Genomic DNA, 18,232 nt, shown 5'->3' with positions numbered 1-18,232 from the left:
GAACTCCTTTGTAAAACCATTCTCAACTAGCACATTTTAACCCCCAAAATGTTCTGACAGTGTAAAGACAAGGGAGACATTTCATCTAAAAGGCGGAAAACTTGCTAGATTTCCAAGTGTTTCACAATAATACTCCCGAATTTGTGACCTCGAGTGTTGTTTCTTAGACCTATAGGTTTGCAATGTTTAGTTTCCTGTAGTTTGTGGTTCATGCTTGTCAGGGAAGAATTGTTAGCAACCTGATTTTAACACCTTCTAGTCTTATTCAGAGCCTTTGGTGAGTTTCAGTTTAATATAAATATGACCTTTGAACTCTTCTTTGTCTGCTTTAAGTGTAGACAGTGTCTCTACAGTTGAGTGTAGATAATGCTTTGAAGTTCCCTTCATCAGACCACATTGTTTGTTCCCCAAAAAGGACTGTATTTTCTTTTTGTCTGTGGTTATTTCCACAATTATTTAACTTGCTAAAACTATGGGGTATTGTCAGATTATAACCCAAGCCATTGTTTGCCTTAAGCAATATTTTAGATCTTGGAAAACAATGTTTACTTAAACACGTCTTTCTTAAGACCTTTTAATTTGTATCTTAAACTTGAGTATATCCACTGAAAACAGTGGGAAAAAATTGTGTTTTTTTTTTTTTACTGTATCTTGACACAAGTCAGGACTCAAAGTGAACCAAAGGAAGTGGTGTGGTTTTTGTATCATTTCAGTTGTGTTGAGATAAGGAAATGGAATAGTTTATCCACAGCGAAGCCCTTATGGGAAAGTCTCATTTGTATATGAAAGTAAAAGGAATTGGCATAACGTTTTAATTCCTTCTGTTGTACTCAGTCATTCCCTCAGCAAATATTTATTTAGTACCAACTGTGTGCCAAGCACTGTTCTAGTTGCTAGAAATACAGAGTGAAAAAGTAGAATTATACCCCTGCCCTTACAGAGTGTACATTCTGGAGCAGGTGGCAGGCAATAAAACAAATAATAAATTATATATTAAATTACAGGGTGACAAGTGCTGAAGAGAAAAATATCAGGGAAGGAATATGGGAATGCCAGGGATGCAGATGGTATTACAGTTTTAAATAGGGTGAGCAGGAACACTAAACAAGAGAGGGATATTGACTAAGCACTTAGAAGAGGCCAGGTAGCAGGCCATCCAGGTAGATGTCTTGGGGAGGAATGTGATGCGGAGAGGACCTTGCTAGTGCAAAGGTCCTGCAGCAGGGCCTTCCCTGACGTGCTTGAAGAACCGGGAGGCCCTTGCTGCTCAAGTAGAGGAGCTGCAGTGACACTGGCCGCTGCAGACGTCAGCGTTTACTCTTGGGTAAGTTGGGAAACCATTGGGAGGCATGAAACGGGGAGTGATGTGATCTAATAAATGCCTTCTATCACCACTTCGGCTGCTGTGTTGAGAATATACTGTGCGTGGATATGGGTCGAAGCAGGGAGTCCAGTTCTAGGAGACTTTTTCAGTAATCTAGGCAAAAGGTGTTAGCAGCATGGACCAGAGAGATAACTGGATGTCATGAGAAGTGCATAGGTTCTTGATATATTTTGAAGGAAGCACCAACAGGATTTGTTGACCTCATGGACTGGAGTATGAGAAGGAAGAAGGGAGTTGCTAAGAATGACTCCAAGGTTTTAGGTCTGGGAAACTAGAAGTAGAGAGGCTGTTGTGTTGGGAAAGACTGAGGGTCTAGCAGACTTGGGGGATAAAAGGAGAAAGACCGGAGCAAAAATCACACCTCTGCTAATTATATAAGTAAATTTTTATGCTGTTTGAGCTATCTCTGAAAAGTAATTCTACCTTGTACCAGTCTCTCTTTTTTTGGCATATGTGTTATCCAGTATCTTTTCTGAGATATTTGGCTTAAAATACTACTTTGATACTGAGCTAACTCAGAATATTCAAGTATACTTTCTCCTTTAATCTTCTGTTATAACAGAAAAACTGACTCTCTCTGACCTAAAAAATAAAGAAAATTTATTGGCTGTTAACTGAAAAGTCCCTAAGCAATTCAGACATCAGGCAGAGTTGCTTAAGCAGCTCATTGGTAGCTCCAAGGATCTGGCTTCTTTTAGTCTCCTGGCTGTACCTCTGGTTTCCCTTCAGGTCCCAACGTAGCTGCCAGAAGCCGCAATTTTCTTGTTCATATTCAAATTTCTGAAAGAAAGACTGTCTCGACAGGCCCCCTTGAAAGTGAAAGTGAAGTCGCTCAGTCATGTCCGACTCTTTGCGACCCCATGGACTGTAGCCTACCAGGCTCCTCTGTCCATGGGATTTTCCAGGCAAGAGTACTGGAGTGGGGTGCCATTGCCTTCTCCAACCCCCACCTTAGACACTATGTAAGAACAGTTTACCTCTGAACTTTTCATTGTGGCATAGAAGATAGAGAATGCTAATGGGCTTGGCCTAGGACAGGGCGTCTACTCCTGGAGCTTCAGGGAAACCTATATTATACACGGCATTTTTGAAAGCTGTAGATAGAGAAAAAAGTGGAGAAAAACGCTTGATTTTTAAATTCCTTTTGCATTGTACAATCTCTTTGGTTAGCACAGCAAGAATATGATTGTTTTTGTAAAGAGGTCGAATGAGAAGAAAAAAAAGTCAAGCGAAAATGAAGTTGCATATCAGTTTAAGATAATTTTGCTTCTAAGAGGCTTAAAACTATTGCTTTTTGAACATCCAGAACCTCAGAGGAGCCTTCAGATAATGATGGAATCTGGGAAATTCCCTGACAGTCCAGTAGTTGGAATTCTGCACTTCTAACTACCTAGGGCAGGTTCAATCCCTGGTCAGGGAGCTAAAATCCTGCAAGCCTTGCAGTGCTGCCCACCCCCTCCACCAAGAAAAAAGGAGTCTGATTGGTCATTCTAGTCAAGACTAGGTGTTTCTCAACAAGGAGAGCCTGTTGGCATTTGGTTGAGACAGTTCTCTGATTTGAGGGTTGTCCTTGCACACTGTGCTGTATTTTCCGTTTGGGTCTCTGGTTACTGTGTGTCCTGTCATGCCCCAGTTATTGGTCTAACCAAAAGTCACCTGTGTATTTCCATATTTTCTTGCTGCTGCTGATTTTCTTAGGGAGGTACAAAATTGAAAAAGCTTGTGACTTTCTGGAAAAGTGTTTCAAATTGAGAGGATAAATACAGATACACTTTGATTTGGTTTCCTGAGTGAGTTATGGGTTTGCTCTTTGTTATTCTTGAAGTTCTGCTTTGATTTTTTTCTCCCTAGTTCTAGAGATTAGTTAATATTCTCCTTAAAAATTGATTTAGTGTTTGAATTAAGCTTTCTTGGCCACAGGGTTTTACTAAGTTAATTACAAAAGTTTTTAATTAAATGTAAAGATGCTTACTCCTCCTGGAAGGAAAGTTATGACCAACCTAGATAGCATATTCAAAAGCAGAGACATTACTTTGCCAACAAAGGTCCGTCTAGTCAACGCTATGGTTTTTCCAGTAGTCATGTATGGATGTGAGAGTTGGATTGTGAAGAAAGCTGAGCACTGAAGAATTGATGCTTTTGAACTGTGGTGTTGGAGAAGACTCTTGAGAGTCCCTTGGACTGCAAGGAGATCCAACCAGTCCATTCTAAAGGAGATCAGTCCTGGGTGTTCTTTGGAAGGACTGATGCTAAAGCTGAAACTCCAATACTTTGGCCACCTCACGCGAAGAGTTGACTCATTGGAAAAGACTCTGATGCTGGGAGGGATTAGGGGCAGGAAGAAAAGGGGATGACAGAGGATGAGATGTCTGGATGACATCACCGACTCGATGGACGTGAATGTGAGTGAACTCCGGGAGTTGGTGATGGACAGGGAGGCCTGGCGTGCTGCAATTCATGGGGTTACAAAGAGTCGGACACGACTGAGCAACTGAACTGAACTGAACTGAATGTTGCTAAGGAGAAGAAAGCTCTGTTTTGATAGCCAAATTCAAGCATTTTGACTTGGGTCACATGGGTTAGAATAGAAGGACCAACCAGTCTTGAACAAATTTCTAACTTTGATAGGTTAAAATTATTTGTGGTCAGAAAAATGAAATGTACTGAGTCTAGAAGAACTCATTCCTAAAGTCAGAATATCTTAGAATACTCTCTGAATATCTATTAAAGCTCACTTTATAAGCACTTAGGAAATGTTAGGTGTCTTTGATGAAATGAATGTATATGAAAATATCTGTGTGGTACGTGTGGGTATAGTCGGTCACTTGCTCTCTGAGATCTGTTTTCTGAAAATATTTGTATCAATCAGGGCCCAGTCAGGAAGGCTGAAACCACACTGGTTATTTTAAGAGAGAATTTGGTGTAAGGAATTAACTACACAGGTACTGGAGGATTGAAAAGCCAAAGGAACATCGGAACTAAAACAGAAGTACTAATTGTGGGAAACAAATACACCCCTAAAGGTTGAAGTTTCAGAACCTAAAAGCTTGGAGAAAAACTGCCCTTGTGGAGCCCTGACCCAGTCCTCTATGAAGGGCGCTTAGAGCCCAGCTGTGCTGGCCCCCAGGGACCTGCTCTGGGGTCGTGAAGCACTGGCGCTCCCATCTGGGTCTGAACAGGGCCCGCAAGGCTGCTTCTGGGAGTATAGAAGGAAGCTGAAAACTGAGTCTCCTGCTGCAACCATGGCAAAGGATGTTGTTCAGGGAATTCTGACAGGAACAGCAGACAAGATCAGGAAGATGCAAGTTCCTCCTTCCTTCCTCCAGCCCTGTCTAGTTCCCGTTTTGCCAGAACCTATCAAGGAGCCGGCTGGTAGAAGACTTGTTGCCAGGTAGAAAACTTGTCCCAGGTCAGCGGCACATAGCGGAGTGCTTAGGTTGTTTGGTTGCTTCTTTTCTTTGAGGGGGTGGTGTTTTGATGTTGCTGAAAAGCATAGTGTGATAAGGAGCACAGTAGTCCTCTTTCTTTCTCAGTTTCTATCACTCCTGACTGAGTGGAATCTGGGCCTTCTCAGCAGCAGACTTGCCACTTACTGGTTTTGTGAACTTGAGCAAGTTTCTTTTTTTTTTAAAATATGGAACACTTAACGAATTTGCGTGTCACCCTTGTGCAGGGGCCATGCTAATCTTCTCTGTATCGTTCCAATTTTAGTCTGTGTGCTGCCGAAGCGAGCACTTGAGCAAGTTTCTTAACTTTGCTGAGCGTCGCTCTCTTCTGTGATGATGAAATAAAATCTTATGTGTGTCGATGTTACATGACTCAGTAGAAAACAGCTTCCTGTTTCCCTTTTGATGTGCTTGTCCTTAGTCGCTCAGTCGTGTCCGACTCTTTGCAACCTTATGGACTGTAGCCCGCCAGGCTCCAGGCTCCTTTGTCCATGGGGATTCTCCAGGCAAGAATCCTGGAGTGGGTTGCCATGCCCTTCTCCAGGGGATCTTCCTGACCCAGGGATTGAACCGGAGGTCTCCTGAATTGCAGGTGGATTCTTTGCCGACCGCGCCACCAGGTGTGACGTACTTACTTGTGGCTTACTGGATAAAACACTAAACTTGGGAATAAAAGACCTGAGTTTGTAGTTTTTCCTTCAGGTTGCTAGCTATGTAGAATTCAGCAAGTCACTTTAGCTTCTTGAACTTGTCTTCTCTTTAAAAGTAGGAATAATTTTACTTACTGTAAGGGTCATCTATATATGGTGTGAAAGTGAAGTCTCTCAGTCATGTCTGACTCTTTGAGACCCCATGGACTGTAACGTACCAGGCTCCTCCATCCATGGTATTTTCCAGGCAAGAATACTGGAGTGGGTTGCTGTTTCCTTCTCCAGGAAATTTTCTTGACCCAGGGATTGAACCTGGGTCTCCTGCATTGTAGGCAGACACTTTACCATCTGAGCCACCAGGAAAGCCCAATATATGGTGTAATGCATGTAAAACTAGCTTGCACATTATAAAAATGGTGATAGGCTAACTACGTAAAGTTGCCACTAAATACTATATATGAGTTTCTCTCATTTAATTGGCATGAAAGACTTAGATCTGTCTTATGTTCTACCTTGAACCAGTCACTAACCACATAACACTGACTTTCTCTCTGTAAAAATACTCTGCAGAAACAGCCACAGTGTTGTTTACCATTGCCCATAATATACCTACGTGTGTGCCTGCTGTCACTTCTGTCTTGCCTGACTCTTTGCGACCATATCGACCATAGCCTGCCAGGCTCCTCTGTCCGTGGAATTCTCCAGGCAACAGTACTAGAGTGAGTTGCCCATACCCTCCTTCAGGGGATCTTTCCAACCCAGAGACTGAACCTTTGGCTCCTGCATTGCAGGTGGATTATTTACCACTGAGCCACTGGGAAAGCCCTGTTGGGGTGACCAGCTTCTTATCCCTCCTAGACATTTCTGCAGCTGCTCTACCTGTTCTGTTGCTGTTTATTTCTTTCCTTGTCATTGGTGCTTGTTCTAGAGGAGAGACAGAAGAATAACACCTAGACCACTTCAATTAACTGCTGGCATTAAGAATCTCTTCTGACCACTGATGTACCAGTGGGCAGACAGCATAAACGAGTTCTAATTACTTGTGAGTTTTTTTGTTTAATATGATTAAACAAACAAACTTTGAAGAAATGGTATTTTAAAAATAGATTGTCTCCTGTTTTTTGAAAGAGTTCATAAACCAAGAAGCATTTGTTTGTACATCTAATACTGAGGCCCCTGGTGAGGGGTATAAAGCCTCTAAGCACATCAACTGTAATAATGCCTTACTAGTTTGTCTTGCATCTCTGTTCCGGCAAGAATTTCACTTGTGTTGGGGAGAACAGTTTCTTGGCACAGAAGGAAAGTAAAAGATTTTGAATGAAGAGAGGGTAATTGAGCAGAAAAACAAAGGTGTAAATATGTTAAATTTGCTTTGAATAAATAATTGAACATTGGGAAAAGGGAAGATCTAGTTAGAAGGTAATTTCTGGGGTGTTGATAAAATTGGTGACCTCAGGTGGGATGGAGACACAACAATTAGAAATGTGTTTGTAAAGTGGGACTTCCCTAATCCTCCTGTAGGTCAGAAGTGAGCTCTGTGATTGGTTCTCTTTGCTCCTTTTTCAGGCTTCCCAGAAGACCTCATTATGAATGTCTTACCCATCACAAGTTTTCACAGCATGGACTCTAAGGCAGGCTTTTTGATGAGATTCCTGTGTATTACCACAGATAACTCACATAACTTTATTTAAGCATGTTATTTTCTTAAGGTTTAATGTTTAGATATGAGTGACTGTTTTTTACACTAATATAAAAATAACCTGAGTAGTGTTGCTCCATTTGTATATGTATATATTAGTTTAGGGAGTGATGGGGGTGGAAGTTAGAAACGGGGAAAAGATGGATGAGATGCTTGTTAAGGGAAAAGACAATATTCTCATGCTAATCCAAGCTCGGGATCAGGAGCAAAGCAGCCGTGCAGACAATGGCTGTGGAGCCAGACAGTCTGCAGTGAGTCTCGTCCTTCTCAGAAAGCTTGTCAGACCCGGCGCCTGGAGCTGCCTAGGGGGAGGGACCCCTGGAAGGGAGAGTGCTCTCCTTACTGCTTTATGCAGTTGGCAGTTGGCCAGCTTGTTGAAAATTCCCAAACCTCACTACTAGAAAGTAAAAATTAGGGGTGGAGGGCTTAACGGGAAGCGGAAAGAATGACTTTAGTCTGTTTTTTCAGCTGACTTTGGCCTTTTCCTGTTTTGTTTTTTTTTTCTTTCATCCTGATAGAACTGTTGGTTTAACTTTCTTGTTATTTGCGAAGCTTTAAATTTTTTTAAGAATAATTTATATTTTATTGAGTAATGTTGTCATAGTCTTATTTTCCTGAAGAACCCACCAATCTATGTATACAGGAAAGGAATGTAAATCTATTTAGGTTCCTATTTGGACTAACTAATAATAGCTTTTAAACACCAGCATCATTTAAAAATTTTGATCATGTGGCATTTCAAATGTCATTTCCTTATATTCTTAACATTGTATGATGAGATATTTTTAATTTTAATATAAAAATTCCAATGAACTATTCTAGGAATTTAAAAATACTTTTATTTTCAGGTATTAGGATTATAAAATACTCAGTTTCAGGAATGGTTGCAAAATAAGTTTACTATTTTTGTTATATTATGATTATAGAAAAAGTCAATATGCTGGGACAAATAAAGGGGAAGTCATCAGTATTTTTATTATTAATTACAACAGTAACAACTGACATGTATTTACTGGATGCTTAATACTTAGATCCAAGGCGCTAACTCATTTGGGTTAGTAATACTGTTCCCATTTTGTGGCTAAGGAAACGGAGACCTAGATAGCTTGAATAACTTCCCCCAAAATTACGTAGCAGATAAATAGTGGAGCTGATTTTTGAAACCAGTAGACAGACATCAGAATTTACTTTCTTCAGTTTGCCAGGATATTATATGAAACATGTGCCTTTATATATAGAACACACAACTAATGTTATCTTTATGGACTCCGTAGTTTAAAAAGGCGGATGTAACAGTGTGTAGTGTAGAACTAGGGACAGTTTTTCCCCCCCACAAAAAATAAACCTTACTTGCTGAGGTCATTTAAATATAAAGAACATATTTTTGAATACTCTTTTGAAAGAAAGATGTTAGTCATATTATCCAGTTAGTTCTTTGGGCGTTGTGACTGTTTATGTTATACTTTTTTTTTTTCTTTTTTGGTTGCACCACGAGGCTTGTGGGATCTTGGTTCCCTGACCGGGACCCAGCCCAGGCCCGTGGCAGGTAAAGCACACAGCCCTGACCACTGGCCTGCGAGGGCACTCCCTATTTATGTTATGCTTTTATTGTTATCCTCTGACTCAACTACGATTTTCAGACGTGTGCCTTTTGGTTGACTGTGCAATAACTTACAGTGATCAGGCTTTTATTATTTCAACAAATTTCTCAGAATGACTGTATTATAGCAATGAATATTATCTACTGCTGCCCAGCAAATTACCAAAAATCTTAGCAGCTTAAAACATCCAACATTTATCATTTCATACATTTTCTAACCATTAGGAGTCTACCAAAGGTTTAGTTGGATGGTTCTAGTTTAAGGTCTCCTAAATTGAAGTTAAGATACCTGTGAAGCTGCAGTTACTGGAAAGCTTCCCTGGCACTGACTGGTCCGCCGCCAAGGTGGCCCACTCACATGATTGCTGGCAGGAGGCCCAGTTCTTTGCCACAGGGGCGTCTCCATAAGGCTGTCTGGGTGTCCTTATTACATGGCAGCCAGCTTCTTCCATCAGAGTATTTCAAGAGTGAGTAGGGAGGAATCTGAAATGCCTTTTATGATCTAGTTTCAGAAGACAAAATCTGTCTTTTGCATTTTATTTTAGTTTGTTAGAAATGAGTCTGTAAGCCCACTGGGAATTCAGGAGAGGGAATGAGGCTGCGTCTTTTGAAGACAGTGTCAGAGCATTTGTAGACATACTTTAGGTCACCACAGTTGTCTTTTGGTAGATCGGTGGGGTTTTCTTAGCTGAAAAATACCACTTATGAACAGTAGTTTATAACCCAGCTGTGGTAATACACACTACATTAATGCTGTACATGACAGAGCCTGGATCATGAATTTACTTTATCGGTGAATGCCAAATAAATATATGGGATGTTAATGCTTTTGTTAATACAGTTTTTGAATGAACATTGATATTCTGGCACTGTTTTCTCTTTCCGTTCTTAGAAGGCTGTCTCATACAGGACCATAGCTTTAAATATCTCTATGTTGTTGACTGACTTCCCTGGTGGCTCAGAGGTTAAAGTGTCTGCCTGGAATGCAGGAGACCAGGGTTCGATCCCTGGGTCGGGAAGATCCCCTGGAGAAGGAAATGGCAACCCACTCCAGTACTCTTGCCTGGAGAATCCCATGGAGGGAGGAGCCTGGTAGGCTACAGTCCATGGGGTCACAAAGAGTCGGACACGACTGAGCGACTTCAAACAGATTTATATATTCAGCCTCAGAAGTTTCCTTTAAGTTTCAGAACCAGATGCCCATTAGACATTCCCTTTGAGTAATTACAAATGTCTAAAGTTGAACCATTGATCTCTTCTTCCCACTCCTTTCAAAGTCCGTTTGTCCCCATTTCAGTAATTGCTGGTGCCAGAAATGTACGATTTTTTTTTTTTTTTTGACTCCTCACTCTCCCTTACCCCCATGTCTAATCCATCACCAAGGCCTGCTGAATCTGTGGAGTATGTCTTGAATCCATCCACCGTAGCACTCCTGCCATAATTCTGACCACCATTGTCCCTCTCCTAAACTGCTGCAATATCCTTCTTAGTGGTCTGTTTGCTTCTCCTTTTGTTCTCTCCGGTCCGTTGCATAGAAGCCAGATAACCGCGTTCCCATCCCATTTAGGTTTCAATCCCAAATCCACACATGGTCTTGCCTGACCTGGCCCTTGACTTTTCCGCCTCTTCAACCTCAGCGTTGAGCAGATTACCCTCTTTCTCAGCATTTCAGAGCCATTGTTCTTCTTGGCCTCATAATCTTTGTGCAGGCTGTTCTGCTGCCTCCAATCCCCCTTCTCCAGCCTTGTTGCTTTACCTGAGTAAATAATTCTTTTATTCACCAGTTTACACCTGAAATGGCACTTGGAACATTGCTTCCCTTGACCTGTCTATCCTCTAGGACCTGGCACTTTTCTTTCTCTGCACTTTCCTCAAATTGTGATTATGTATCATTTGTATTGTCTTGTTTGATGATTTAATTGTCTTATTGATTGTGAACTCCATGAAGGTTCAGTCTGTTTTGCTCTGTCACTGTATGACTATTCTATGCAGAATCATGTATATAATAGGCACTTACTAAGCGTTTGGGAAGTAAGTTACTGTTCATCGGCAAGAGCGCTGTTCACTCAGGACTTCAGAGCTGGAAGGAGTCTGATGACCCGTCTAACTGGTCTCGTCTCGTCTCTGTCGTTCCGGCCATCCCCTTGACAGGTGCATTCGCATTTCACTCCTTGGATATTCTGTGAGCAGAGATCGCTGGTCCTGTCTCCAGTGTGGTCGTCTCTCTGTCCTTTGCTTTCTTGTCATTTTCTAAAGTATTTGAGAGTCCTGACCAGGTGGAATAAAGTAAGATGGTTACTCCTTTGACTATGGCAGTGTTCTATCAGCGCTTGGTCAGACTGTCTTCATTCTTAGCAGTTGGTCTTAAGCACTGATGGTTTTTGAGCTTGTAGTCAGCTAAAACCTAACATTTTTCTTTTAAAGATTAGGGACTTTCTTTGTTAGATTACAGTGAAGCTCTTGAAGCCGTTTTACCTCAGCCCTCTCTTAGCTAAAGCTGTTCTCCATACAAGTTGTTGGAGAGTTTTTAGTCTATGAAAATGTCTTGCAGCTGGGATTGTCATGGGTAGCACCTGCTACTTCTGTGCAATGTTTGCAAGTATGCCGTAAACATGTTTGAGGAGAAGAAACTTTTTTTTTAAGCACCTACTCTGTAGCAGGCTTTTCTAAATACTTTATGAAGTAATGTACATAAAAGACCCAGCACGGCAACTTAGGGTAGCATTTAAGATGTGGACACCCGCATTAGATCTTGTTGATTAGAATTATGGCCCTACCTGTGTGTGTAATCTTTGATAAATTCCTTAAACTCCACTTGCTTTAGTTTCCTCATCTGTAGAATTATTATTTAAAATAATAAGCCTATCTTGTAAGATGGTTGTAGTGGTTCTTTAAATTAATATGTTCAAAGCATTCATAATAGTTCTGCTACATGGAGGTGAATATATCTTAGGTATTACCTCATTTAGTTCTCAGAATAAGTATTCTCAGAATATAATTCCAGTCTTACAGATGAGGAAACTCACCCAGAAAGGTGAGGTTACTTCTTTAAGTAGATCCAAGATAGAAGCGTCTGCCAAGAGTGGAGTTGCAGATGTTTGTGTGGAAGGAATCACACACGATCCCTTTCCTTTGAAAGGGGCTCTGCGTGTACAGATGCCCAGGGTCTCCTTGACTGCAGAATGCCTTGCCTGTACCTCTAATGAGACAAGACCACATATTCACTTAAATAAACTGATGAAGAAACAGTGACACGGAAGCATGGAATCAGTCATCTCAGTCAGTTTTCTGCCCAGGACTGTGAGGTCCTTGAAGCAGAATCCGTCATATTTTTATTTGTAGCCCCTTGCATTAATGTGTAATACATACTCAGAAAACACTGTTGGTGAATAAGTGAGTAAACTAATAAATGTGTGCAGGTATAGGGAGAGAGTGAGAGCTGTTAATAAGAGAGGCAGGAATGATGCCAGGGTTTTTGGCATGGGTGACTGGAGAGATGCCACCACTGTCCTCTGTGATAGCAGATGGAGGAGGAAGAGAAGAAGGCATGTCTAGAGGAATGGGAAGAAAAGTTAGTAAGTTTGATTTGGGCAGATGGAATGCAATCCTAGCCGAGTATTTAATAGGCATATCGAAATAGGGAGAGATCAGGGTTGGAAATATACTGGAAAATTCCTTTGAATTTGAATCATGGAAGAGATATCCCTAGAATCACAATCCCATAATTTGAAGAAGTGAGTTTTCTTAAAAATACTGTTAAAGTCATTATTATAGATGTTATTCTGTAACAATTTTAGACTTTACATCTTACTTTCTCAGCATTGTGTTGATGAAAAGCAGTTTAATGTCATAGTAGAGAAGTGAGAAATTGCAGAGATTTTAGAACAAACCATATATATATAAAATGCAAAATATAAATGACATCTCACTCTAAACCTTATTTCCTCAATTCTCAAAGTGCCTTTGGAGAGCTAGAGTGAAAAATTATTAGCTAGAATAGAAATCTTGATTTATTTATGGTAGAGTTCATGCCAGGGTGATTATTTTACAAATAAAACCATTTTCACTTAGGAATAGTTCAGGTTTAAGGCAGTAAAATCAGTTGCCTGGACCAGTAGAATGAGGGAGAAACAGAATTATATTCATTTTTATACACCCTAACCTCTTTTTCTGTTAACTATTTAACTATTTGATAATTGTCAAACCTTAATTGGAGAGGTTATGTTTCATGTCATCCATTTTAAAAGCTCAGTTTTCTCCTAATGAAGTCAGATTTGTAATATTTTATGGAAATAATTTTATTTAAGATATATTTCTATTGTTTTTCCATTAATGATGAAGCACACTGCATATTTAAATGTTTTTCTAGATAGACCTTCTCTTCTAGCTACAGAATACGTTAGTAGAAGACTCAAAGTGTTTTATCACATCTACTAAGATTGAGAGATTCTTAATTGTTTAGTGTTTTAAATTCAACTCTTCCTGCTTTATTCTTAATATATTTAGAAATTTTGTTAATGGTGTTAAAAGTGTTTTATTTAGAGCAACCAGAAAAGACTATTGAGATTATTAGTGTTCTTATCTTTTTTTACCTAAGGTTAATTTAAGGTCAGGAGAAGTGGCAACCGATTACTAAAATTATTTAAGCTTTTGAATTATGGTGCCTTTTTTTTTTTAACAAAGACAGCTTTAATCTTTGAAAATGTACTGTGTTGTTTAAAGATATGTTTGGGCATTTGTTTTCCTCTCTTAGTTTGTTAGAAACCTTCTAGAATTCAGTTATATTCATTTCCTTTTTAATATTTTTATCTTTCAGGAGTCAGGAAGAAAGCAGTGGAAGCTGGAGTCATTGTTACGTGATTGAGACTTTTTACAAGAAAATCTGATTGAATAAAAGTCTTTTAAATTAGTGACCATACAAGACCAGTTTTTAAAGGTAACACTGGACAGGAAACGCTAAAGTTGAACAATGACTCAGCTGTGCACTTACATCAGGTTATTGGGAGTCTATCTGTTCGTCGTTTCTCATGTTCAAGGTAAATTCATTTAAGCAACCTTGTCTCTCTCTTTAGTCATTTATTTCTGTATGTAAAAAAAGCACTCATTATTAGGACTGCTCTTTCAACTCATGTCCCATTTTGAACAGTTAAGCCCAGTATGCCAATAGCTTTTAAGTATAGAGCCAAAGGATAGACACATGCTAAGTAATTTTTGAACTTCACTAAGACAGAAACATTTCCAAGTCTCTATAAAATCTCAGCCTCTTTGAGCCTATTCTGTTATCTCTAACATAGGCATTATGACATGCAGCATCAGGTTTAGGAGGATTGAATGAGGTAAAATGTAAAGTAAAGTGGCTGACCTAGTGCCTGACACATAGGACAATAGATACTCAGGACTTAGTTTTAAAATTCCTCTCCTTTAAATTACAATAAGGAATAAACAGTTTTTTTTAAAAAAGCGTTGTTGTTAAAAGAGTTTGAAAACATACATATAATGTCTGTGTGCCAAATATCAAGATTGAGTACTCAGAAGTTTTATTTATGACCAGTATTGTAATTCTACACTGTGCATTTTACAGCATAGAACTCCCAGACAGGAAGTTATTGTGATGATTCGTAGGATCAAATGGGCTATATATTTACACCTGAGCTTTTTCCTGTATGGTTTAATTAGGACAGTATTTTCAACTAAAGAGAGTGCTGTTTGACAAAATGGTTTTACAGAACTTACTGAACATCTTTGTTCTCTTAAAGTTGATGTCTTTAAAGACTTTTCTTCATGTTTTGTTCACAGTGACAGTATCTACTGATAAGAATTATGATTAACTGCAGAAATGTTTAAATTTTCATTTTAAAGAATGAATGTTATAATGAAATCTTAGCTTCTTTTGTATTTTGTCTTGGGTTTAGCACCCTTATTTTTCCATGCTTGAACACGAGCGTGCTCTTGCAAAAGCTGCTTTTTTGTGTGAAACATTATATTATTTAATAAAACATCTTTATTTTAATTCTGTTATTACATGCCTTGTTGATCAGTACCAATCAAAACTGTTATAGTTTTGAAATGAGTTAAATTAATAGTAACATTAGTATAGCCTTTGCTACCTTACTACCAGGTAATCACTATTTGGTATTAAATTTTTTTAATCTCCACAGTATGATACAAAATTCTCATTCCCCATCATAAGTTGTTACATAATAAGCTTTTTTTATTTTTTTTTGACCATGCCATATGGCATGTGATACCTTAGTTTCCCAACCAGGGATCAAACCTGCTTCCCCTGCAGTGAAAGGTTGGAATCTTCACTACTAGACTGCCAGGGAAGTCCCAGTAAACTTTTATTAGATGAAATAAATTGGGTTTTAGTTAACAAATTTAATGAAAAGTCTTAGCACTGTATCTCTCTGAGGAAGAGCAAAATTTGTTACATTTCCTTTCAAAGAAGGTTGGTTAGTCTTTGATAACTATTATTTGCCTTCAAATAATAAGATTAAAATATTTACTCTTAATGAAAAGAACTAAAACCAATGTGCAAAAATTATTTCTTAGAGATTACTACAGATTGCTAGAGTAGTGTTGCATATATAGCCTGTAGCTTCAGCCCATCCCCGACTTATAATTTTATGCTTTGTAAACACAGGACTTGTGGGTAGAAAGAAATTGGCATGTTCTAGGTACTGACACAGGTCTTTATGTCTGGGCATGGTGGAGGGGAAGTGCCATGAGTTGATGGTGAAGACGTCCACAGGGTCCAAATCCTGTGGGTCAGTAGGCATGGTGAAGGAAGTTGAACTGTATTCCGAGTGTATGTGAAGCCATACAACTGTTTTAAGCAGATGAGTGATGAGATCAGATTTAGGTGTATAGGGTAACTCTGGCTGCTATGTAGGAGACGGACTGGAAGGGCAAAAGCAGAGGTCGGGAGGTCAATGTCGAGATTCTTTTACTTTGGAAGTGACATGATGCACCCAGGAGATGGCAGTGGAGTTGGACCAAAGTGAGCCAAAGGGAGATATATTTTGGAGGTTGAGCCTGGGGAGGACCAGGTTTGAGGAGAGAAGTCAAGCATTCCATTTTAGATGAGTTTCATTCGAGATGCTTAAGCGAGTCAAGGCTGAAGGGATAAATCTAGAAACCATCACCAAAGAGGTTTATTTAAACCGTGGGAATAGGTGCTGTCGCCTAGGGAGAGTGTGGAGAGACTGCCTTCTTTTTCCCTGCACCTGTACTTGGTGAAATTTTACAGCTTCAAGGTGTAGCTCAGGTTTCTTTGCTTTTGACACCCTAGAATGAATTTGTGTTACTAGCTCCTTCCTTTGTTTGCATAGCACCTTTGTATTTTATCGCGCTCTGAATTGTATTTATTTATGTGCTTATCCCCTCCACACACATACATCTTTGCCTTCTTCCAAGTTTCTCAAGAACCGGATCAGTTTCCAGCATTCAGTAACTTGCCTGCACGTAGCTGGCCTGTAATTAGTTACTGTTTTGTTAATTAAATATTTGAGATAATATAAACCCCAGATGCACATTATTGCAATTAAAGTACTTTTAGCTCTTAAATTCATTGTTCTGGGAAGTTATGTGTATTAACCATCATGTAACTTTGAATTTTCCAGGTATTGGTGATCTTTTAGTATAATTTTTTTGTTCTTAGTACTATCTTCATTTATACACTTTTATATTTAAGCCCTTTATTATGCATTCATTTGATCTATATATAATCTCTTAATTGGAAATTATTGTCATCATTTTTTATAGATAAAAGCCTGAAGTTGAATATCTCAACTTATCAGATATTCAAGACTTGAACCTTTGACTTCTCACTGTTATTTCAGTGTTATTTCTGCCATACTATGCTGCTTTTCCTGTGTATCACTAGAGTTTTGAGAAACCAGCTATGTGCACGTATTATTTGCCATTTGGTCTCCATAGTTAAATCGATGCTTCCTTCTATAACTGTAATAGGATTTTAAAGCTGGTTAAGAGACCTCAGATGTGTTGTAGTCCTGTGGTCTTACTGAGTAAATGAGGCTTGAACTGACATGCGTTGTCAGTAATCACCCAGCTCAATAAATGGTGCAGGGGCATAGCAGACCAGACTCTAGGTTTCCTCGTTTCTTTCCCAGGGGATCTCTTCCCTTCTTGACACTCTTCCCCCCTGCCCCACCCCACACACACACCCTTCTTTTTCTCTTGATGTTACCATAAATGAAGTCTATGTTTTGTAGCGGTTTAAAGGATTAAGTGAGGATTATTAAAATTTAAGGCATGGAATCACTAAAATTTATTGAGCAGCACATTCTTTTCTGGTTATCCGTGGGTATGTACATTTTTTCTTTTTTCAGTAGTTCTCACCAGAATAGCTAAATTTTAAGTCTCAGGTTCACATTATGCCTTGAATCACTTATTTAACATTTATAATGAGATGCGTACATAATTCTCTTAATATTTTGTACCTGTTTGGCTCCACATTTTATTCTCTGAAGACCTACCCCCACAAGGAGTAGCCTAGCTGACTTCACTGATTCAGAGGGAGGGATTACTAAAACATTGCTTTAGTTCTGTTCTGCTTTCGGTCTGAAAGAATCAGAACCAAATATGACAGTAAGTGTCATTTGAGGCTACGATACTCTAGTGCCAGAACACAACTCTGTTTCCACGCTCCAACTACTGCCCTACAAGTAACCTTCAGTTTCGGGCAGCACAGTCTGGATTTGAACCAATGACCTTGAGAATAAAAGGCACCAGATAATATGATTAGTCCCCAAACTCTCACAATTCCCTTACTTAAGCAATTAAAATCCAGAGCAAAATGCTTAGTAACTTCACTTTCACATAGAGGTACATACAAATAAAGGACTTAATTTTTTTAAGCTGGTCACAAGTTTTGAACCAAAGTGTCTTTAAAAGGAACCATAATTTGTCAGTTTTTTAATGGTGGGAATTATCTCTGTTCTGAAACTGCTTTTCATTTTGTACCTTTCCTACAAGTTACGACCTTTTTTCTACCTTGTGCCACTTTTGTCTTTCACTAGTGCAAAAATTGTGACATAGTCATCCCCATATATCCCATGAGAGCTGAGATAGTTTATCTGTGCATTTTAGGCTGTTAGTAAATGTAATCATATTAATAAAGTTTATTTTTAATTAAAAGCATACAACTACAATTAATGCAATTAAGAAAGCATAGAAACTTCTCCTCACTAAAAAATTGGAATAAAAGAATTAGATTTTCAGAAATGGTTCATTTACAATTTCACGTTTGAATACAGGGCAGAATCTAGACAGTATGCTCCATGGTACTGGGATGAAATCAGACTCCGATCAGAAAAAGTCAGAAAATGGAGTAACCTTAGCACCAGAGGATACCTTGCCTTTTTTAAAGTGCTATTGCTCAGGACACTGCCCAGATGATGCTATTAATAACACATGCATGTAAGTATTTTA

At 39.1% G+C, this 18,232-nt stretch overlaps 1 protein-coding gene and 2 non-coding genes across 3 annotated transcripts in view; 1 reads left to right on the top strand and 2 right to left on the bottom strand.

Annotated features, from left to right (window-relative positions):
* Positions 1 to 18,232, top strand: part of BMPR1A (bone morphogenetic protein receptor type 1A) — a 54,907-nt gene that overhangs the window by 13,084 nt on the left and 23,591 nt on the right. Inside the window, exons 2-3 of the mRNA XM_052639342.1 lie at positions 13,596 to 13,815; positions 18,058 to 18,220. Of these exons, the coding sequence (XP_052495302.1) occupies positions 13,749 to 13,815; positions 18,058 to 18,220 (230 nt within the window). The 5' untranslated portion in view covers positions 13,596 to 13,748. The remainder of the gene's footprint in view (positions 1 to 13,595; positions 13,816 to 18,057; positions 18,221 to 18,232) is intronic.
* Positions 5,013 to 5,119, bottom strand: LOC128049075 (U6 spliceosomal RNA). The gene has a single exon (XR_008199448.1). It is a non-coding gene; the product is annotated as a U6 spliceosomal RNA (small nuclear RNA).
* Positions 5,771 to 5,843, bottom strand: TRNAC-ACA (transfer RNA cysteine (anticodon ACA)). Its single transcript has one exon. It is a non-coding gene; the product is annotated as a tRNA-Cys (tRNA).

Source organism: Budorcas taxicolor, chromosome 5 (assembly GCF_023091745.1).
Source record: "Budorcas taxicolor isolate Tak-1 chromosome 5, Takin1.1, whole genome shotgun sequence".
NCBI classification, from domain to species: domain Eukaryota; kingdom Metazoa; phylum Chordata; class Mammalia; order Artiodactyla; family Bovidae; genus Budorcas; species Budorcas taxicolor.
This window is presented reverse-complemented; position numbering and strand designations above follow the sequence as displayed.